This window comes from Haemorhous mexicanus, chromosome 2, assembly GCF_027477595.1.
Source record: "Haemorhous mexicanus isolate bHaeMex1 chromosome 2, bHaeMex1.pri, whole genome shotgun sequence".
NCBI lineage: Eukaryota > Metazoa > Chordata > Aves > Passeriformes > Fringillidae > Haemorhous > Haemorhous mexicanus.
The window spans coordinates 81,617,140-81,637,818 of NC_082342.1; the positions used below are offsets into that span (position 1 = coordinate 81,617,140).

At 37.2% G+C, this 20,679-nt stretch overlaps 1 protein-coding gene and 1 long non-coding RNA gene across 3 annotated transcripts in view; one reads left to right on the forward strand and one right to left on the reverse strand.

The window, feature by feature from the left end:
- Positions 1 to 20,679, reverse strand: part of DZIP1 (DAZ interacting zinc finger protein 1) — a 39,040-nt gene that overhangs the window by 2,463 nt on the left and 15,898 nt on the right. Inside the window, exons 11-19 of one of the 2 annotated variants that reach the window (XM_059839231.1) lie at positions 18,374 to 18,422; positions 17,006 to 17,065; positions 10,999 to 11,058; positions 7,877 to 8,022; positions 7,407 to 7,602; positions 4,837 to 4,966; positions 4,609 to 4,659; positions 3,595 to 3,797; positions 3,139 to 3,269 (exon numbers count right to left, since the gene is read on the reverse strand). In XM_059839231.1, the coding sequence (XP_059695214.1) occupies positions 3,139 to 3,269; positions 3,595 to 3,797; positions 4,609 to 4,659; positions 4,837 to 4,966; positions 7,407 to 7,602; positions 7,877 to 8,022; positions 10,999 to 11,058; positions 17,006 to 17,065; positions 18,374 to 18,422 (1,026 nt within the window). The remainder of the gene's footprint in view (positions 1 to 3,138; positions 3,270 to 3,594; positions 3,798 to 4,608; positions 4,660 to 4,836; positions 4,967 to 7,406; positions 7,603 to 7,876; positions 8,023 to 10,998; positions 11,059 to 17,005; positions 17,066 to 18,373; positions 18,423 to 20,679) is intronic. The other variant, XM_059839232.1, reaches the window with a different exon arrangement.
- On the forward strand, positions 6,145 to 10,278 carry LOC132323711 (uncharacterized). The gene is made up of 2 exons (XR_009485415.1): positions 6,145 to 6,284; positions 10,088 to 10,278. It is a non-coding gene; the product is annotated as an uncharacterized LOC132323711 (long non-coding RNA).

Sequence of the window (20,679 nt, forward strand, 5' to 3'; positions counted from 1 at the left end):
TGAGATGAAAGTCCTTTAAGCATTAGAATGTGGATTACTTACATGAAAATAAAGATATGATATGCAAGGTGGCAGTTTACAAACATTCTGTAGTCAAACTAGCAAAAAAATATTGCCTTTTCAATTCAAACCTAATTTATTTAAAGAGAAAAATAAATAATGAACATTTAAAAAACCGCATGGTGCTCAAACTTTAAATATACATTCCCCTCAAGACTCAGTGTCAGCACGTGCAAACATATTTTAATTAAGTGCTGGATTTGTATACTAAGTTTACAAAATGAGAGTCAATTCAAACAGATGAACCTGAAGGCAATGAGTCCATGGTCCCTCTTACCTCATCTGCCTGAGAACTAAATATCTTCATTCAGCTTTAGCAAGAAGAGCTACAGAATTTCCCTATTTTTCAGTCAAAAGTGGTTTGATGGATTTGAGCTATTTTTAGAGAGCTTAACCGTGGAAAGCAAAAAATGTTTTCTCCCAAAGCTAAAACCTTAATTCATTGGAGTCTCCAGTATTACAGTAAGGATCTAGATGGTGCTTCCATTGCACAGAAGGAAGGTTCAGATGCTATTAGAAAGCAATGTAAGGTATGTATATGCTAGAGAAAAATCAACAAATATGAACATGTCTTGTGTCTCGAAAGTGGGTAAGAGACTGCAGTACTGCTTATTTTGCAACATAACTCCATTTTAACATTGCAAACTGTTCTTCAAAAACTGACAGATCTGCTCAGTGTGCTGTATTATTAACATACCAGAATTCATTATTGTGCTGTTTCAAATGATCTGCATTTGGAGGGTGCGGTAATGGGAAAGTCAGTCACATATATTGAGAAATGCTGGAGGAAGAGTTTCCTCGAACATTCAAGAAGTCCCAAATGATTGTTAAAGTAAAAAATAGAGATAAACATGTCAGCTTCCAACACAATTCAGTTTTGATCAAGTGTAAATACATGGCACTAACCAATCAAAACTTCTAAACAGTTTTATTAACTCAAAGACTTATATAAAGACATCTACATTAAATATATAAATATGGGCATAAATATATGCATATAATTACCAAAGCATACAAGATGGTTCTTCTGTAAAGATTGCAGAAAAAAAGTAGCAGTACTTGCCCTGATTTCATAAGCGTATTCTGAACTCACCCTGTCCATACAGGATATATCAGGGACACAGTGTATTCTAAATGAATCATAGCAACAATATTTTTCATAAAATGATGGAAAGATGTGGGTTGGAAGAGATTTCAAAGATCATGCAGTTGAACTCCCCCATGATACCCAGGAAAACCTTCTACTAGACCAGGTTGCTCAAAACCCCCTCCAACCTGACCTTGAACACTTCCAGAGATGGGGCATCCACAGTTTCTTTGGGTAAACTGTTCCAGTGCCTCACCACCCTTACAGTAAAGAATTTCTTCCAAATATCTAATCAAAACTACTGGCTTCTCATTACAGTCTAATTTTCTGTCCAGAAGAATCTGTTCCATGATCTTTCTGGGCATAGAAATAAGATTAACAGGCCACTAGTTAATCCCAGGGTTCTCCTTCTTACTTTGTAAAAAAATGGATTTATTTTCCTTTTTTCCATCAGAGACTACACTCAGCTGCAATGACATTCCAATTATTATGGAAGAATGGCTTTGCAACTACATCAACCAATTTCCTTAGGACCCTGGGAAGCATCTCACTGGGTTCCATGGATTTATATATATAAGTTCAAGCTACTCTGGGGGTCTCAAACTCAACCCTCTACCACAATAGGAGGGATTTAATTCCCCCAATACTTGCCTTAAGGTTCAGGGGCTTGAGAGATATGGGAAGGGAGATTACCAATGAAAACCATGGCATTCTTAAAACATAAGTTTTGAGATTTATTTTGCTACAGGTCTTTGCTCTTGAAGCCCAGATTCCAGAACACAGTGGCTCACCATCTAAAGATCCTTACAAAATCATCCTGCCAATTTAACTGTGAACATCTTATGGTCTTGAAAAATCTAACATTACAAAGAATTTGGAAATAATGTTAGATAGAAAATTGCACTGTAATAGTCATGTTTGCATTGATAATTTTGAGTCTGGTACAATTTCCAGCTCCTACACAGTCAATGGACAACTTAGGTGTCATTAATGGCAATTACAAGGACACGGGCTAAATGTGATTTTGCCATCCTCATGGCCAAAGTTGATTAGGACAATCACTCCTTTCTGGAAAACGAAATAGAAGTGTCACTGTTTCTGGAGGGAGTGATGAGTTTCAGATTTAACTCACAATCAGGAAGCCCTAGGGTATCACTTTTATTATGGAAGACAGGATTTTTGGTAATTATTATTTGCTAATTTAGTGAAAAAATATTGTATTGAATGCTAGAACTAGTACCTGTCTGTCTACTTCAATCTAGTAACAACTACTCAAACAGAAATAAAATCACTAACTGCTGTTGACTTCTTATTCGAAGCAACTTTTGTTCCTTTTAAAAACTGTCAAGGCAAAGACCCCAAATTGCAGCAAAGTGGTTTACCAATTACAGAACTCCAAACTGAGGAGAAGACCAGGACCTTAGGAGCCTGAGGGGTAAAGAATCCATTGTGTTAGTATTCTGCTGGTGAACACAGGCCATACTTAATGGACAGCAACAGATCTGATGTAGTCTGAAAGCAGTTAGTGATTGTGGATTGATGCAGAACAAAGACCAACGGAATTTGTCCTCTCATTAAAATGTATTTAAGAGACTCAGATAAAGCTCTAGAAATAATGATTTTAAATATTAGATAAGCAAATTCCTTTTTTCCTCCATCAAAGCAAGACACAAGTAAAGGAGGACTCTATACTGCTGGAATAGAAGATAGAAAAGATACCATGCCCAAACTTTGAGCTGTAGTGATCCAAATTAATCAAGGAATAAGCTAAATAAGCAGTGTGGATGAAATAACTTGCCACTGGTCCCTTGCTAGAACTTCTCTAAACACCAGTGTAGGTGTACCCAAAAAGACTACTTAGCTATAATTCCAAAGCTGTCTTGGAGAATTAAGTACTTTGTTGCATCAAAATGATTTCAGCATGAAAAAAAATTCAACACACATATAGTTCAATTACTGAATGTAATAATGCTGCATATTAAAAGTGATACCTTTGGTTCTTTCACTCCTTCTTTCTTAGTAAATGCCTGTGCCACATTAATTCCTCCAGCTGGTTTGTTCTTACTTCCATGGTTAGAAAGACTCTCTCCAACTTGTTTGGTCAGTTTTTGAATAACTGTTCCTAAAATTCAGAAAAAAATTAAATTGACAGTTTCCATTCGCAAGGAGGGACTTTACTGTAAACCCTCTAGAAATCTTCCCCAAGGTAAAAATAAATAAAAAATGTCTCTCTGAGACAAAGACTGTGTCCTTTCCTGCATTTATATAGAAGAGCATGATACACATCTCTAAGTAATACACTAACAGAAACACATTAGCAAAAACATGAAGTGTTTACCTATGTATATAGTATGCCTTCACTATGTTTTCTAACACAGAAATATTACCATGAAATGCAAAATCATGCATAGCTGTTACAACACACATATACAAATGCAGTGAAAAACCTTTAGATGCTTTGGCAGGTGTTCTAGTTTCTTGAGGTCCATTTTCCACCATCCCATCCCCATTGCTTTTGCCAAAAGGCTTCTGAAAAGCATGGACTGTGCTGCTTGATGGTTTTGACTGCTTTTGCAATGCCTCTGGTGTTACATAAGACTGCTTCATATCATCTTCATCAGCTTCTTCCTCTGAACTGAATGGTGGTGTTCTAAGGAAAACCACATACAACATGAGCACTTACTGGGTTTCAGTGCATGCATCAACGCATATACGTTTAAGCTTCCTTGTATTTTCCTTTCCAATAATGTGCATCTTTCTTAGTGCAAAATTATAGAAGCTCCCCCAAATTTTAACTGTTTAAAAGAAAAAATTAAAAGAAATCACGCTGCTAATTAAATTCAGAAAGTTATCCCAAAATGCTCTCATATACACACATGATTCTTTCCATTTACGCAACCATCTTTACAAAAGAAAAGACCAATATAAAACAAGTCTTGCCAGACAAACACAAATGGGCTTTCATGGATCAGCAGGTAGAGCAAATTTCAGGGTCAAGGAATCTGTGCCGCAGAAAGTCTCTTGTGACAATAGTTAGATGTGGGAATTTTTCAGTGCAGGAAGTGTCAAAGTAATGCACCTGATGTGAACGGAACGTGGAATATTGTATTTCATTTTGGCTGCAGTATGAAAATATCAATAAACTAAAAGAAATTAGGTCCCCAAAGTCTCTAAATGCTATTACCACAGTCAGAAAAAGCATCTAAGAGAGAAAATGAAGGAAGTTATTGATCTTACTGAATATCTCTTTCTCAACCACAACAAAGAATACATATGCTGAAAGAACAACATGCTATCTTTCAGGGATTATAATGACACACACAAATGGAGTAACACTTTAAATCAAAAAATGAAGTATTCAGCCCAGACTATGTTTATGAATTTAGCTTAATAATAGTTTTTGTGTGGCAAACATGTCAACAAAAATGTAGTCTTCAAAAAGGCAAGGGAAGAAAACATACGAGATGCTAGATGTCTTTCTGGAAGCTCCACTTCCAAGAATCTTCTTGAGTCTAAAAATAATGAGACAAGTTAGTTCAAGACTGATAGCAAGCATAAAGCTTATATGGAAGTTTTGTGAATTCTTTCCTCAATTTTTACAATTGAGGAAATGTTCACATCAGCCACAAAACCCAAACCCATAGGACTGTTATCTGAGGGATGAGTATTTTTAGAATGGCGTCTCTTACTTTGGTGTAGAACTATAGTCAGGGATGATTGTTCTTTGTCCAGCTGGGCGGACAGCTGATGGAGACCACTTGGATGGTTTTGGAGGTGTGGCAAGTGAGGAAATTCCCAATAGGTGGCACCTGTGTTTTTCTACAAGAAAAGTTATCTGTGTCATCCATACAATCAATGTTCGGCATCTTTCACATTTAATTTCTACAATTAAAGATGCTGCAGACTATAGTTTCAAAAAAAAAGAAGAAAAAATGCAATTCTTTTCTTCCAAGCAGTTCAGAGTTATCATGGTTTGGGTTTAAAAGTGCAGCAATTTGGAAGAAAATAAACTCCCTTGTCTTTAGAGCGGGTCCTCAGAGATCAGACATTTTTCAGAATTGAATCCTTGACAAGTGTTTTGACCCAGGAAATTAGGCTTGTGATTGCAATTGTATTGTTAGTGCTATAAACAGCTACCCTGAAGTTAACACATATACAAATATATATATATATATATGCAAATGTATGTATACATATATGTATGTGTAAAATGTGTGTATATATATTTCTGGCCATCTAAAAGAACCACGTATTTTGATAGACTGGCTCCTTGGAATGTGACCAGTCCTACAGTTAACAGACTGTTCACGCACTCGGTGTGGGGCCTGTAGTTACACTTTTGCAACACAGCGATACAATATCAAGGGGAGAAGGCCCCCCCGAGGTTGGGTGTGCAGCAGAAAAGGGGAAGAATGGGTTAACAGCCTTAGGTTTAGACATTACTACATCCAAATGTCAAGGGCACAAAGGAGGTTAAGTTCCTTGGAGCCTGATAGATTAATGGAGCTGCTTTTGATACCTTGGAAAAATGGCGAATAGGTAGAATCTGTCTAGATTAGAAGAATTACAACAGTCAATGGGAATTTTAGGATGTTGGTGCAAACATCCCTGGTTTCTCTATCATTGCCCATCCCTTGTACAGATTGCTCAAAAAGGGAAAGTCATGGGAGTGGACTGAGCAACACATGAAGCAGCTCCAGAGCTTGTTTCCACAACCCCCCCCCCCAAGGGACCCTCTTACAGCAGAAAGGGATTCTGCGGAGAACATGGCACTGCGGTCTGTTTCACACTGGCCCTGATGGACCAGAGAGATTCAGCCCAACTGCATTGAAAGAGATAGAACAGAGATATTCTGAGCTGGAAAAGGGACTTTAATCATTAGTCCAAGCCGTTAAACAAGTTTTTTTTGTCCAGACAGGTTATCCCACTAAGGGATAACCTGTCTGGACAAAACCCAATGAAAGCTGTATTGCTTTCCTTTTCCAGGAATGATCCTGACTGAAGATCAAGTTAATAATCTGAGGACCGCTTATTCTTGTTGTAGAAGCAACTATTGCCATCATGAACCAAATTTGGTTCACACATCAACAAGCTCGACCTGCAGGGTGGAGACCCTCACTTCTTCTATCTATGGAAGGTAATCACTACAGTAACTAGAGCACATTCTGTACCACACACACTTCTCACTTGGGAAATTTGCTGTGGCAGTAAATATAAGGGAAGGAGATGGACTTTGCCCACTGAAATTAGAAAGGCAACCTCAATGCCACTGAATTTGACAGGGAATTTCAGTCCTGGTAGCATCTAATCAATTTTACTTAGGACCTCGTTAAGAATACAGTAAGAAGATGGACAGCATCAGTGGTCAGACTCCCTCTTCAGATGTTCACTCACAGCTAGAAGAATTTCCAATAAACTACTTCATCCTGCTGTTGCTATGTTAATCCTGACTTAAAAATGTTTTGTTTTTATCATAGACATGCACATAAAAATCTGGATAAAGATCTGTCAGAAACATACACAGACTGGGCGTGGTATAATAAAAGGTGTGGGGGAGAGGTATGAGCAATCGTTCTACAGAGACACCCCAAAAATCCATTACCCAGGTGTGATAGGGGCACCAAATTGAAGGTGTTTCTGTAGTCATGGGGTGGATAATGTAGGAACGAGGCCTACAGCGATGAAACATATGATGAAAGGACTTCCATGAGATATGCCACGATATGTGTAGCTAAGGGATTATGTGGCCATGATGGCATGCTGAGGGGGTGGTAGGTTATCAGGCAAAGGCTGGATGGCCCTCATCATTGTAGTCAGCCAAGGAAGAGGGATTGAGGCTAAGGTGTCAGTATTGGCAAATCTGGGATCACAAAACAAGACCAAACTCAGACTGTCACCTACATTACCTGTGCACCTGGGAACATGATCAGACTCCAAACGCTGAATTGGTTAAAATCAGAAATTAAGCACAGCCATACTCAGCCCTTCAGATCTGTGAGGACCAGCTGGAAAGCAAGGGGGTTTATTTGCTGCCAAAGTGCTACACTCCCAACACAACACTATATATTTTGCCAGAGCTAAGATATTTGCTGTTAAACACCATGTCAAGAACCCTTTAAAGAAAACAGTTTAGTTATCCATAACTATATAGGATATGGAAAAGCAGGAAAGCAGGTATACAGAAATGTTGTCAAATAAAACTTTAAACAGCAGTTATAAAATGTAAGAAAATTAAAGAAGCCCCAAAATGCATTGTAACCTTCGCCAGGAAGCTGAGCACAGGAATCAGCTCTGCTAGAAGATAATGATCTCTCTTCAACCCGAAGGCCAACTTGACGTTCAAGGCGCTCTCGAATTCCGTGAATGGAGGGCTCCTGCTTCCCTTTGCGTTCTCTGGCATGCTCAATAGCTCGCAAAATTTTATTTAAGCGATCACTTGATATTCCACGAACACCCTAAGGAAACAAATTGTATTGTAAACACTCTTTTAGACTTCAGATGTCACAGTAGAAAAATCACAGAAGCTGGCAACATTGCTCACAAGTGTAGCCACATCCTCCACAGCTGTAATTTGATGGCCATACCCTCTGGTTATTGGTTAAGGAATTATTTAAAACACAGAAATTTAGCTTTGATTTTATAGGCTGAGAACTGTAGTACAGGAGTGAAAGAGAACAGAAGAAAAGTGGTTCAAAGATTACTCTTCTTTTAATTATTTCAGTATCTTACTGCTTTAATTCCCAAGGATTCCAGCTTCTCCTCCAAAGCTTGCTCCAAAACAACTCGCAATTCTTTAGTTAAAGAAGGATCAGACTTCAGAGCATTTATTAAATAGTGCTTACTTCTGTCTGGTTTTAGATCACTTTTCTCAATTTCTGAAATAAGAAGGAAAAATGCTGTTAAGAGACATTTTAAAAATCCACATTACATGAGACAATTAAAAACTGCACTGAAGCATGCATTCTTTAGAAACAGCATAGACCTATATATGTGCACTTTTTATCTACCTGGAATTGTGTCATTTTCAAAATACCGGGCTAGCTTACAAAAGCCAGCTCACTTGGAATTTGTACCTCTGCACATTGTACTCACCATCACAAGTATCTTATTGCTCATTACAGAATTGCTGTGAAGATACAGTGCTGAATATTTACGAACAAAGATCTTTACTTTTAGCATTGTACTTGAAAACTTCTGATAAAGAAAGTCCATCATACTTAAGTTCTCTAAATGTGGTATTTCAAAGAAAAGCTGAATTCTAGCAGGAATCAGAACAAGAATACTACAAACTTTTTCTTAAGAAAAGCTTCAAGCAATGTGATGCTCTCTGATAAAATCATCTACTGAAATTAAACCTTTGCAAAGCTGAAACACTTTCAAAAGTCTTGGTAAAGACAAAACCTTGTCTGGGGCAGACTGTTTTACAGAAAATACATGATGGATAATAGCCATCTTCAAAAATCTTTCAAGGACAAAGTTCAGTGTCGGGTTTTCTTCTATGCAAGTCTGTGACATCATACATACTTAAAAGCAGACAAAGAAGTTCCTATCTCTTACCCTTGCTTTAAGTGTCAACAATGACAACTTATGTCAATAAAAAACTCTTATGCAAGCAATAAAGAATCATCTAGACAGATTCTTCCATCTAAAATGAAGACTGTCATTTAAGTTAGGCCAAAGTATTATTGGGTCATATAGGAAAGTATGAAAGAAGCAAAGGAGCAAAACACACCCATTTAGGACCTGTCTGTAAACTGTCACTGGCAAGACAAAATTTTACTGAATGCACTTAAAGTAAATGAAGCGATAACCTGTGGAACCATGATGGCTGCTTCTGTCTGGCAGTGGTCAGCAGAGCTGGCTAAGGGTATAAAACATCCCAGGAAAGCATGCTGTAAACCACACTCCCAACTTTCCTGAAGTAACGGGAAAATCTTGGGCAGAAGTTTGTCTTCCCAGTATGCTTTACAGAGCAGCAAAGTCATCTGCCACCCAACAGACAAGGACATTGAAGGCATAATTCCATTTTGTGACTTTCAAATATTATATTTTTAAACAAATGTGCCACTTTTTCTATTTGTAAACAATGACAGCTTATTAGAAAGCAGTTCCATTTACTTTTCATTTTTCTTTAAGGGAAAGACAAGCACCCTAAAGAGGAGACAAAAAAGCCTCAAGATGCACAAATTACATATTAGGCAGTTTTGAGAAACTGGCTTCCCATGGGGTCCCGGAAAGCACTATAGGTAATGAAAACTGAAAGAGAGTCCATCTGCCGTACTATTAGATCTGTGCTGAAGAGGACAAAATCAGGCTGAAATCTCATCTGGTTTTGGGAACTGTCTGGACAACTCAGACCCTGACAGAGATGACATTAAAACTGATTTATCTGGAGAACTGAGTCCTAGAAGAAGCAAACAATTGGTCTTGAGGAAACACAGGACTATCTGACTATCCTCATTCAGGAACAAAATGGCATTATGCAGTACAAAATCAGAAAGCCATATATGAGACATTTTAAAGTGGAAGGCTCCCAGGAGCCTCCTGAAAATCCTATCTCTTTCCAATGTTAATCCTTACCAAAAAACAGACACTTTTAAATTCCTAATTACTAAATACTAATAAGGGTAACAAGACTATCCAGCATTATCCTAATTAATGACAATATTAATTCTTGCTAATTAACTCAAGCCAAATTGTCTTTGCCAGAGCAATTATTTAAGGAACTGTTTTCTTATTCATCCCCAAATACTGGATTTAACATTTGAGACAAGGGACCTTACATCTGGTCCGCTGGCTCAGCTCCTACATAATCCTAGAAAATGATGTTCTGAGTCAAGAATTTCCACACTCTCCCTTACAAATGACCGTCATCAAAACCAAAAAAATCTTGGTCTATCTTTTCAGACTGCATTCTTTCTTTTCTCTTATGCACTTCAGGCCATGCCTTTAGGCACAGCAGAAGAAACAAAGACAATCCATCAAGAGAGAAGATGGCAAGCAAGAGAAACAGCAGAAGGAACGGCAAAAATGCAAACAGTCTTTATTTCAGATTGTTCAGAGCCACTGGATTTTCCCTGGGGAAACCTCTCAACACACAGATGTATTCAAACAATGATTTTGTTTCCAAATCAGCATCATTCCTTTGAAATTTAAACCCACTGGCTGTAGGGTTCAAGACTGATTTTGATTTTCACACACAGAAGAGATTTTTATTTGGTGTTTCACCTAAGGTACTGTTAGCTGCCTTTAGGAGAGGAACACCATGCAGGATGAACCAGTGCTTTCTGTCCTGTCATTGTAAATGTGGCCTTCCAACAAGGTCTCCTCTGAAGAGGCACAATAGCTGCCAGTGCTGGTCTATGTAACTTTATTCTGAATTGCACAACTCTGGCTGGAGCTGTGGCTCCTTATGGGTAGGTGCAAGTCAAATTACTTGTAAAAGTATCTGTGATGCATTCATGAAAGCTGGCAGCTCCAACCTCCACCATCAACTTCCTTCCACCTGAACTCTTTACCCTCTTATGCAGAGTTTTAAAAAGGGAGTGAGCTCATATTGCAATACTGTCAGCACCAAAAATTTCCTAGTCAGGGGCTTTTCCCCATCATTTTTGCTCTGCTTAGTTCAAATACCTTTAGACATATGGAATGTAACTGCTTTAAAGAAATTAGCCAGATTTTCATAAAAACATTGAACTTGAATAAAGAAATCATAACATTTATAAGCAATAGCAAACAGGAGACTGACACAAATATAATGAAATACAATGAAAAATACTGTAGGTATCAAATAATATTTTTGGTTTTCAAGAAACACATGCCAGCATATTTTGAGCTGAATCAATCATTACCTTTTTCCTCTTCTGAAAGCTCCTCTATGGGCTCCAGCATATGCACCAAGGGTGCCTGCTCTAATAATGAGGAAGAACAGGAACACCAGACAAAAAGGACAGAGTAAGGTCAAGGTCCAGAGAGGGAAAGTCAGAAAAAACCCCACCATACTGATGTCAACTTTCTTGATTGCTGACAACCTGCTTAACCAACACAAACCCACTGCAACATGACTCTTCAGTGCCTCAGGGGTACATTTTTGTAGAGGAGACCCTAATACAATAGTCACTTCAGGAGTGATTCTGCTGTCCAAACACAGGTGTATGGTGTCATCCCAGATACATCAGAGTTTTAAGCCATCTGTGCAAGGTTGACTGATACATCACACAACTTCTGGAATGGCATCAGGTAGGCCACGTAAGGTAGTTTTAGACATCTAAAGTGACAGGGCCATCCAGGATCACATAAATCAATATTGATGTTCATTTCTCATAAGAAGAAAATTTTTAAGATGCATTTAAAAATATTGTTAATGTCCAATTTTATACTAAAAGTTTAAAAAAGACAAGTGAAATGGACAAAGTAAACCCCAAAAACATATGGAAAATATATGAATAAAATATTTTAATAAAAATATATTAATTAACTTAATAACTCACTGTTCCAGGGAGTTATTAAGTACAGAGTCCATACGTGCAAGACAGAGATTTAACATATATATATATATATATATATATATATATATATATATTAGATAATTCCCAATAAACCAATTTTAAAAAATCTTCAATCACTCCAATTGAGTAAGATTCAGTATTACCATGTGTTTTATAGAATTCTTGAAATGTCTGTGTTGCAAACAGCTTCCTATAAATTCCAATGAATTTATCATTCTATAGGCTGTCAGGTACAATTTGCTTCACAAAAAATGAAGTCAGACTACAGTTTATTTACAACTTACTGAACTTATAAGACATAGTTGAAAATTATTATATGTAGACCAATTCAGGTTTTAAAAATGTTAATATGTACCTTCTATAAATTAATTGCTATCAATGAAAACTAGAGCTTGAGTGTCTTGTAGGGTTTACAATAAAAACAGGTATGCAAAACTGTACTTTCAGCATTCAACTACAGGCATTAGAAGAGAAAACAATTTGTTGTCAGTATTTTGGGCCTACATGCATTTTCCCCATCCTTCACAAAAACCTCTGGCACTATAAATGGTAGTTATGCTCTGTGGGTAGAAGGGAAGGAGTGATGCTGCAGGAAGATGTTCTTTAGCATTTCTTGTACGCCAGGTACAAACATGGACGCTCTGTGAGAGGTAATCACAGTGAAATGAGCATTTGGGGCTAAGAGACACTGCCACACCTCCAGTATTCCCCAAGTAAAGGGGATTAAATCTGGTGGCATAAATGCTTGGGCATGGGAGCTGGTCTCTCAATGCTTTCCATATCTGTGGTGATATTCAGCTTCTCACCTGCTTTTCCAAGCCAATTACCAGACTTAAGATTTGCTTCCACAGAACTTGCACTAAATAAGAAGTTTTTAAAAAATGCTTCTTATACAATCACAAGTCATTAACAAGATGCAAATACCAAGATATCTTAGGAAAACATTTAAAAGCAAAACTCTGAGAGACAAATGGGCTTCTGGTCTTTCAATCTCTAAGGCTGGAAAATTTACCAGTGGCCAGAGCATTCCTGGGCACTGGAACATGATCCTCTACACTACTGCTCCTGGCACACTGTTGCCTTTCACCAACTAAGATTCTCCAAAACAGTGTTCAGACAGAGTTTGGAATCATTCCCAAAAGCCTGAAATTTGTCTGTTTAGAAGGACAGAGCCTGAAGCACAAATGAAATGTTCCGGGAAGATTTAATTAAGCTGTATGGGCACTGAGGCCTCTGAGTCTCTTGGCTGAACTTACCAATCAGTAAGGTAGTTGCTGTGTAGTTGGATTTAATCTATGCTTGTTTTACCTGTACTTTACTCAAGTGCTCTCTGCTTAAAGGGGCTGACTCACCTCTGCCCAAGCCCTTGCCAAGTGACTTAATGTAACAGGAAAATCCCAGTCCCCAGAAGTCAGACCTGAAAATGGCCTGCTGATCAGGCATAAAGGCACATGCTTCTCTTCCTCAGTGTACCAGAAAGAGAGGAATGAAAAACCAGGAATTACTAAGAACAGTTGCATGAGCAGACCCAAGACACATTACTGTTATGTGTAATAATGTTGTTCACTGCATGGTAAGAAAGAGATCAAATGCTAAGGCAGGAGGGAGTGCAACACCTGAAAACACCAACTTCCCTCATGTAAACAAGTCTTTTCTTTCTCTTCACTGTACACATAGTCTAAGAGATATCTATTAAACATCACAATGGAATCACATTTAAGAAAAACCATTACTCTGGTTTACAGATGTGGAGATGACCCTCTCTTAAGGAGACCTCTCCTTATATTTACCAGAGATGTGCTTCTTCTGGCCATCTATCATCACATACTAATTCTAGCCATCATTAAGGCCAGCAGAGGTGTGTCTATCATCCCATATTTTCCAGAGTGTCTCTTCTGCCAGCTAATATGTGTGGAGACACAGATGAGATGTATCAAAAGTACAGGTTACCTTAAATCCTCAGTGGATAATTATACTACTTAAAAATTATGTGCCTAGCATATTTTAAGAAACAATTAAAGAGTATTTGAAGAGAATTTCTACACAGGTGGAATAGGAAAATATATTTAACAATAATGAAGGATTTAGGCTGTGTATGTTTCATGCATATCATATATTTTTGTCTGTTCTTATCTACTAGTTTAAAAAAAATATATTCTGACAGTACAATTGTAAAAGCAGTCTTCTGGCCAACACTTAAAGAAAAAATCCCATCTACTTATGTTGAAATATGAAATGCTAAAAAAACTTTTAGCCTGAACAGAAGCAATAAAATTATCTGTGGTGTAGTGTCATCTACAGTAAACACTTTGCACTTGCAATGTAACAGCCTAGGAAAAAATGTAAAATGTAAGCCATGGCTACACTTATTTCATGCTCCTTTAACTGATACTGAAATTACACATACAAAGAGGTGCCAGACTAATCTGTGATACCTGTAATTTGGACCATTGTTTTTCAATAATTGCACTTCATGTATTTTTTCTCCTAACCGATCAATAGAAAGCCACATACTGCACATAAGCAGCAGAAATATTAATTTTAAACCAGTATTCCTAAGCAGGATTTTTTTTGACACTTACCTGAGGCTCCTAAGTTAGGAGCCCAGTCACCTCAGACTCCTTCTACAGTCATCGAAGGGACACAGGCAACTTGAAAGAGCATTCAGATCTTAGTTCACTGAACCAAACTCTGAAGGTGCCCCTTTTCTCTGTTTACTGTCTAGGAAGAGTAAGAGCACTTTAACCAAATTTTCCTCAGATGCTTCAGCTATGTCCCTAGTGATAGCTGAGCCTTGGTGTCCACACCATGTTTGTAGATTGAGGCACAGGTTTTAATGAACAATCTAATTGGTAGCCTTGCTTTTTAACTACTGTCTTCAATTCCACCTAATACTATTGACCTAACAAAGACTAAATATTGAACAAGTATCAACATTTCAAGCAATATAGAAGCCAAAGCCTAATTTTAAAATATTATTTAAAAAATAAATTGTAATTAATCTGTTGCCTCTTTGTGAGACTGAAGTAATCTTTGAAAGTAAGACCTAAGTTATATCTGCACAAAACCCTACAGGTAGCTCAGAAATGGATAGAAGAATGTCCTGCCAGAATGGCATTCAAGGAGCTCTACTAGCTCTCACAAGAAGTCAGGAATATTAACACAAAAACACCAGACTAACATAGTCATTCTCCTACTTTACACCTAGGATAACTCACATTTGCAACTTGGGTATCTTTTCATAACACAGATTTAAGATGTGCAGAATGAATACTAGGATGCAAAAGCATCTGAGTGGCTTTGAAAAGTGTAGTTAAGTTCACATTAGAGAGCCTTTTCTAGAATTAATTTTAAAAAAAGTATGAAGATATTTTATATGCAGACAATTATAAGATGATCTGTGCTAAATAAATTTGTCTACAGAAGTTACCAGGAAGTGCTTTCCTTTTCATAAAGGCATGAGATGCAGCATGATGTCTTAATTCAGTAAGTCAATCCCTTGAGGAGTCCTGAAAACTTCGGGAAAGAGACCATAACTTCTGCTAACCTCCAGAAAATTAGGTAAGGCAAGTTTAAAAAACAATCCAGAAGGGAAGAAAGGGGACAGACAGAGAGACCTGCAGAGATAAATAAAATAGTAATCAGCAAAGGAATCTGAAGGGAACATCTTCTTTGAGGTTTCATAATAAACTGAGGGTGAATCTTTTGTGTATCAATGGCAGGAATAGCCTTTTCTATCTTGAGAAGTTTCACAAGATGTCACAAACTTCATATTTGAAGCAGCAAGAAATTATGAAAGATCTGAATGAGCTGTTGTAAATTGACAGAGTACAAAAAATACTAATGTTCATAGGACTATTCCTCAGGAACTGTGCTCAGTACAAACAAAAGCAAATGCACAAAAGAACTAATGGTTGACAATCTTTGTGGGTAAGTCCTTAGCAGCAATAATCTTCATAAAACTTAAATCTTAAATTCAGGGCAATTGCTAAATGAAAATGTGAGACTTCATGATGTGAGACTACACATGATATGAGACTTCTTAGCCAGAACCAGACTACTGTTTTGGTGTAATGAGGCTGGCTTAAATGAAAAAGAATTATTTGTTCAAAATGCTTTTCCTAATTCTCTGTATTTCATATACTATTACTTTTGTCTACACAATATTCATCCATAAAGTTTAACTTAGGAAGCTACAAGCAATGAACTACTAAATCTTGCATAGTTTAGAAAGAAATCTCTGTATTATTCATATAATGTTGCCATAGCAATAATTAGCAATAGTACAATCAGTTTTCCTTTTTTAACTAATTCTTGTCATAACACATAGTTGAAAATGAGCACTACATGAGTTTTTCATTCTTCATCAAGTTATCGAAAGCTTGATACATAATGCCCTTTCTCCACAGAGGCATTTTCAGAACTTTTTGTATTTGGTGAAAAAGAAAAATTATCTACATTTTTCACAGACAAATTCCATTAAGTCTTCCTGTGACAGGCTTAAATACTAAGAGAAATAATCAGAAAAAAACCCACTATTTAGCTATAATTCAAATCAATAAATTGTTTTTAAACGTTTTGCTTGCCTGTTTTTCATTACTTAAAAGAAAAATAAAGAATTAGTTGATCACAGAATATTGGTATAGTAACAAAACTCGCCATTAATTTGCATATTGATTTAAAAAAAAAAACCAAACTATTTTCACAAAGTACAAAACAAGGTAAATATAGCTCCCTTGCCCCCCTCTCCTTCTAAAGGATACCACAGTGCCACAAGTTAAAATACCTAAATAATGATCTGTATGTAACCACAGGTATACTCTGGAAGAACTAGGACAGGATAACTGTCTATTTTGATTATTTCTTCTGTTTTTGTACTCCTTGCCATTTGAAGTCGCATGGAAAATACAGTATTTCAAGACTTCCAAACAAACATCTCCACATGTTTCCCTATACAAACTCCAGCAGATGCATGTACCTATCCAGTATATGCATATAATGTACCTATCCAGTATAAGCATATTTTCCATTAGAAAACACAAAATTGTTCCTCAATAAATTTCATCAAAGTGATTCAATAATATAACTATTCTAGGAAATATGCTCAGATCATTTTAATTTGTTTTTCATTTATTCTTCTCAGTAATGCATCCTTATAATTATTTCAAAGAAATTCTCAACTCTGACATAGAAATTATGTTCTTTCAATATAAATACTCGTAAACCTATGATTTGACAAAAGTAAATGATCTGAGAAATGATTTGGCAAATGATTTGACAAACTTATGATCTGAGAAAAGCAAGGGTTAGATTTGAAAGTGCTGGATATGGACCTATCAAAAAAACTTACCAGGTGAGGGAATTGATGGACTTGGTTTAGATTCTTGAAGACGCTCTACAGGAGTGCTCACTAAAATAACATAACAGTAAAAAAATAATAAAATTGCATTATTGTAAGCAGTAGCAGACAAATACAGATTCTTAAATATAGCAAAATTTAATCATATTTATAAATCAGTTATTTTTGACATTAGTGGGCAAAAAATAAACAAAACATTTACAAAGTAAAAACTGTTCCCTCACAACATAAAAGTACATCTCTATGTATGCTTAGCATTTTTAACACTTCTAGAATCAGGAAAAGAAAGTACTAACTAAATCATCACTGGACTAGAATGTGATCATTTTTTTGATCATGAGTGCATGCTGCCTTTGTATCACAGGGAAGAAGTCTTGGCCCAAAGCTACTAAGTCAAGACCAGCCTGACCAGGGCTTGTATTCCTCAGAGAGGATCTGCAGCATCTACAAGTGACATCAATGAGTGCAAACACTCATACATTTGTAGATCATGTATAGGGTGTAGCCTTGGAGTGAATTAGCACTTCAATCCTACATTCCTCAGATCAGCTTGGGGCTAGGAGCAAATCTGCCTGTGTGCCACGGACTTTTGCTTTTCTGTGCTTCAGTGTGAATGAATATGACCAGCTACAGCTGAAAAGCCACACAGCCATGCTCTTACTAGGCCTTCCTCAAGCTAAACCTACTCCCTGCTCTTTGACTCAGTTCAAGCCAGTGTCTTGTCAATACAGCAAAATGGTTTCCAGACTGGGATCAGAATTAATTCAGCAGTCACCAGCTATGGCAATAAACTTACTTCAAGTCACTGCAACTGCAGCATTAACCCATATGGGTGATGGTAGTGCAGGACAATATCCTAAAACACTATTATCAGGTTTAGCAACTTGTAATAGACTTCAGATGTTAAAGTATCGCACAGACAAAAATATAAGAGTTCTTAACATTCTTTGAACATCCGTGTCTTAACTGACAAGTTAATCAGTTTTGTCTATTCTTTCAGTATTTTCCCTTTTGTGAGTTCTGCAGCCTAAGGGCAGTCAAGCATGAAAAAAAAATCAATTAAAATACTTCATAAAGCAAATCTGGAAGTTTTTTACATAATACAAAATAAAGTTGTTCTATTTCACATCTCTTCACTACTCAAGCAATCAACTTTGTACATAGAAGTCTTTACAGCTACAAAGCATGATCTTTGTAAATAGTGGCATGGAAACAGGTAGGTACCCTGTGAAAAACAAATACATTTCCAGTACTGATTTTATTTCAGTACTTTGTTAGTCAAGTTGATGTCTATATTTGTTTCAGCCAGGCTGCAGAAATCAGAAACTTAGTCTGTTTTTTCTTACAGTTTGTACTCACCATCATATGTTCTAACACTTGGAGCTGGTTTCACAGACAATTCTCTTATCTAAAGGAGAAAACACAGATACATTAATGGATACAAATGTAAATTATCAATATCTAGAATGAACATTTAGCATGAAATACCTAGTTTCAGTACTATTCCATAAGAGAATTATGGGTTATGATTTGGGGGAAAAAATACTACTTCTGTGTCCAATATATATTTTGTTCATGCTTAATGAATGTTTTTGTGTTGTCTTAATGTCCACTCATGCTTTGTACATCTTGTTATTAAGTCAAATGAGAGCAGGCTTAGGGGCCACTTCAGCACTTAAGAGTTTCAATACTTTCTTCCTCAGCAATTCATACCCCATTTTGCAAGCCTGGCTTCCACTACAGGGAAACACTGGAGTATTTAATTACACACTGATTTTAAATGCATGAACAGTTCTCCTCTCTGCTTTACAGGTTTATCTATGTGACACCCCAGGACAAGCATTGAACTAACAGAGTAAAGGAAACACGCTGTCTGTAATGTGATCTAAAGAAAACAGAAAGCTTGTGAATCCTGTATCACTAAAACAATGTTCTGCACTCCAATTCTCCAAAGAGAAGAAGAACACGATTCATTCAAATACATAGCCACTATCAGATGGAGCTGGCACAAGATATTGGACCCTAATCCTCTTTATTTATCAGTTTGGTTATAGCTGATAGTGCCTCTATTCATTGTCCAATAAGTTTGGATTCTGCAAAAGCATTAGCTATTTCTAAAGCCCTTCTATTTCGCAGGGATTGAGAATGTAGATCTGCAAAACTGTATTTCACAAACACCAAACTTGGACTCCTCTGAACCTATTATACATCTGTGGTCATACTGTTATCTTTCCAAAGGTCACTTTATTGAAGGAAATTAATCTATGATCGTCTTCCATTTCTCCAGCTATAAAATTTGTGAAAGTAGAGACGTAAAAGCTACTATTAGTCTTTCCATTCTTTAAGCATTCACGTGTAGGTTTAACTTTCATCTCAAGCAAAATATATATAATCAGATTTACGAAGAATGCACCATCTAATAGAGGAATAGGCCACATAATCATGCCATAGTCTAAACTCCAGACTACCCAGATCTTCCCCCACCAATCACCTCTAAAAATCTATACTTATGTTTCAACAAAACCTTAGTTTAGGCAAAACCAATTAATTTCCAAACATAGAATCATAGGCTATCTCACACTGGATGGGACCTACAAGGATCAAGTCAAATTCCCTCGTTGGACTACCTAGAACTTAAACCTAAGAGCATTGTCCAGACATGCCAAGAGCTCTGACAGGCTTAGTGCCACGATCACTTCCCCAGGGAGCCTGTTCCAGTGCCCAAACACCCTCGAGGAGAAGAACCCTTTCCTAATGTCCAATCTGAACCTCCCCTGCTTCATTCCATTTCCTTGTGTCCTATCACTGATCACCCGAGAGATCAGCACCTCCTCCTCCACTTTCCCCCTTGAGGCTGTGATGAGATTACCTCACAGCCTTCTCTTCTCCAAGCTGAACAAGCCAAGTAACAACAGCTGCTCCTCCTAAAATGCCCTCAAGACCTTTGATCATCTTGTTTGCCCTCCTCTGGATGCACTGAAACAGTCTGGTGCCCTTCTTACACTGAGGCACCCAAACTGCACACAGAACTCAAGGTGAGGCAGCACCAGCACAAAGCAGAGTGGGAGAATCCCCCACCTCAATCAGCTGGAGATGCTGTGCCTGATGCACCTCAGGACATGGCTGGCCCTCGTGGCTGCCAGGGCACTGCTGACTCGCATTCAACTTGATATCACCTCAAACCCCCAGATCTCTTTCTGCAGGACCTCTCTCCAGCCTCTTGTTCCCCAATATGTGGGTATAACCAGGATTACCCCATCTCAGGTGGAGAATCTGGCACTTGGTCTTGTTACATTTCACATGGCAATATTTCAAATAACTATTCTCACAGTAATGATTATGAAACTTTATTTTTAGTGTGAGAAGTAATGTATTTTCAGATTTCAAACACTAGATCCCGTTATGATTACATCCTTTTCACTATCAAAAACTTTTGGTTTATTAAGCCTTTCTTTATCATATGTGTTTTAATTCCTGGTACATTCCTATGTCTCTTTTCCAGATCTATTCTTATTTATCAACATAATTTCCAAAACGTAACCAAAACACTCCAGCAATTCTATTACAAACTGCGAATATTGAACATGCAGTCAGAGAAATATCAAAACTGAAGTGCTAGTATAGTGTTTCTCTGAGTCCTGCGCTCTCTGAAACAGAGCATTTCA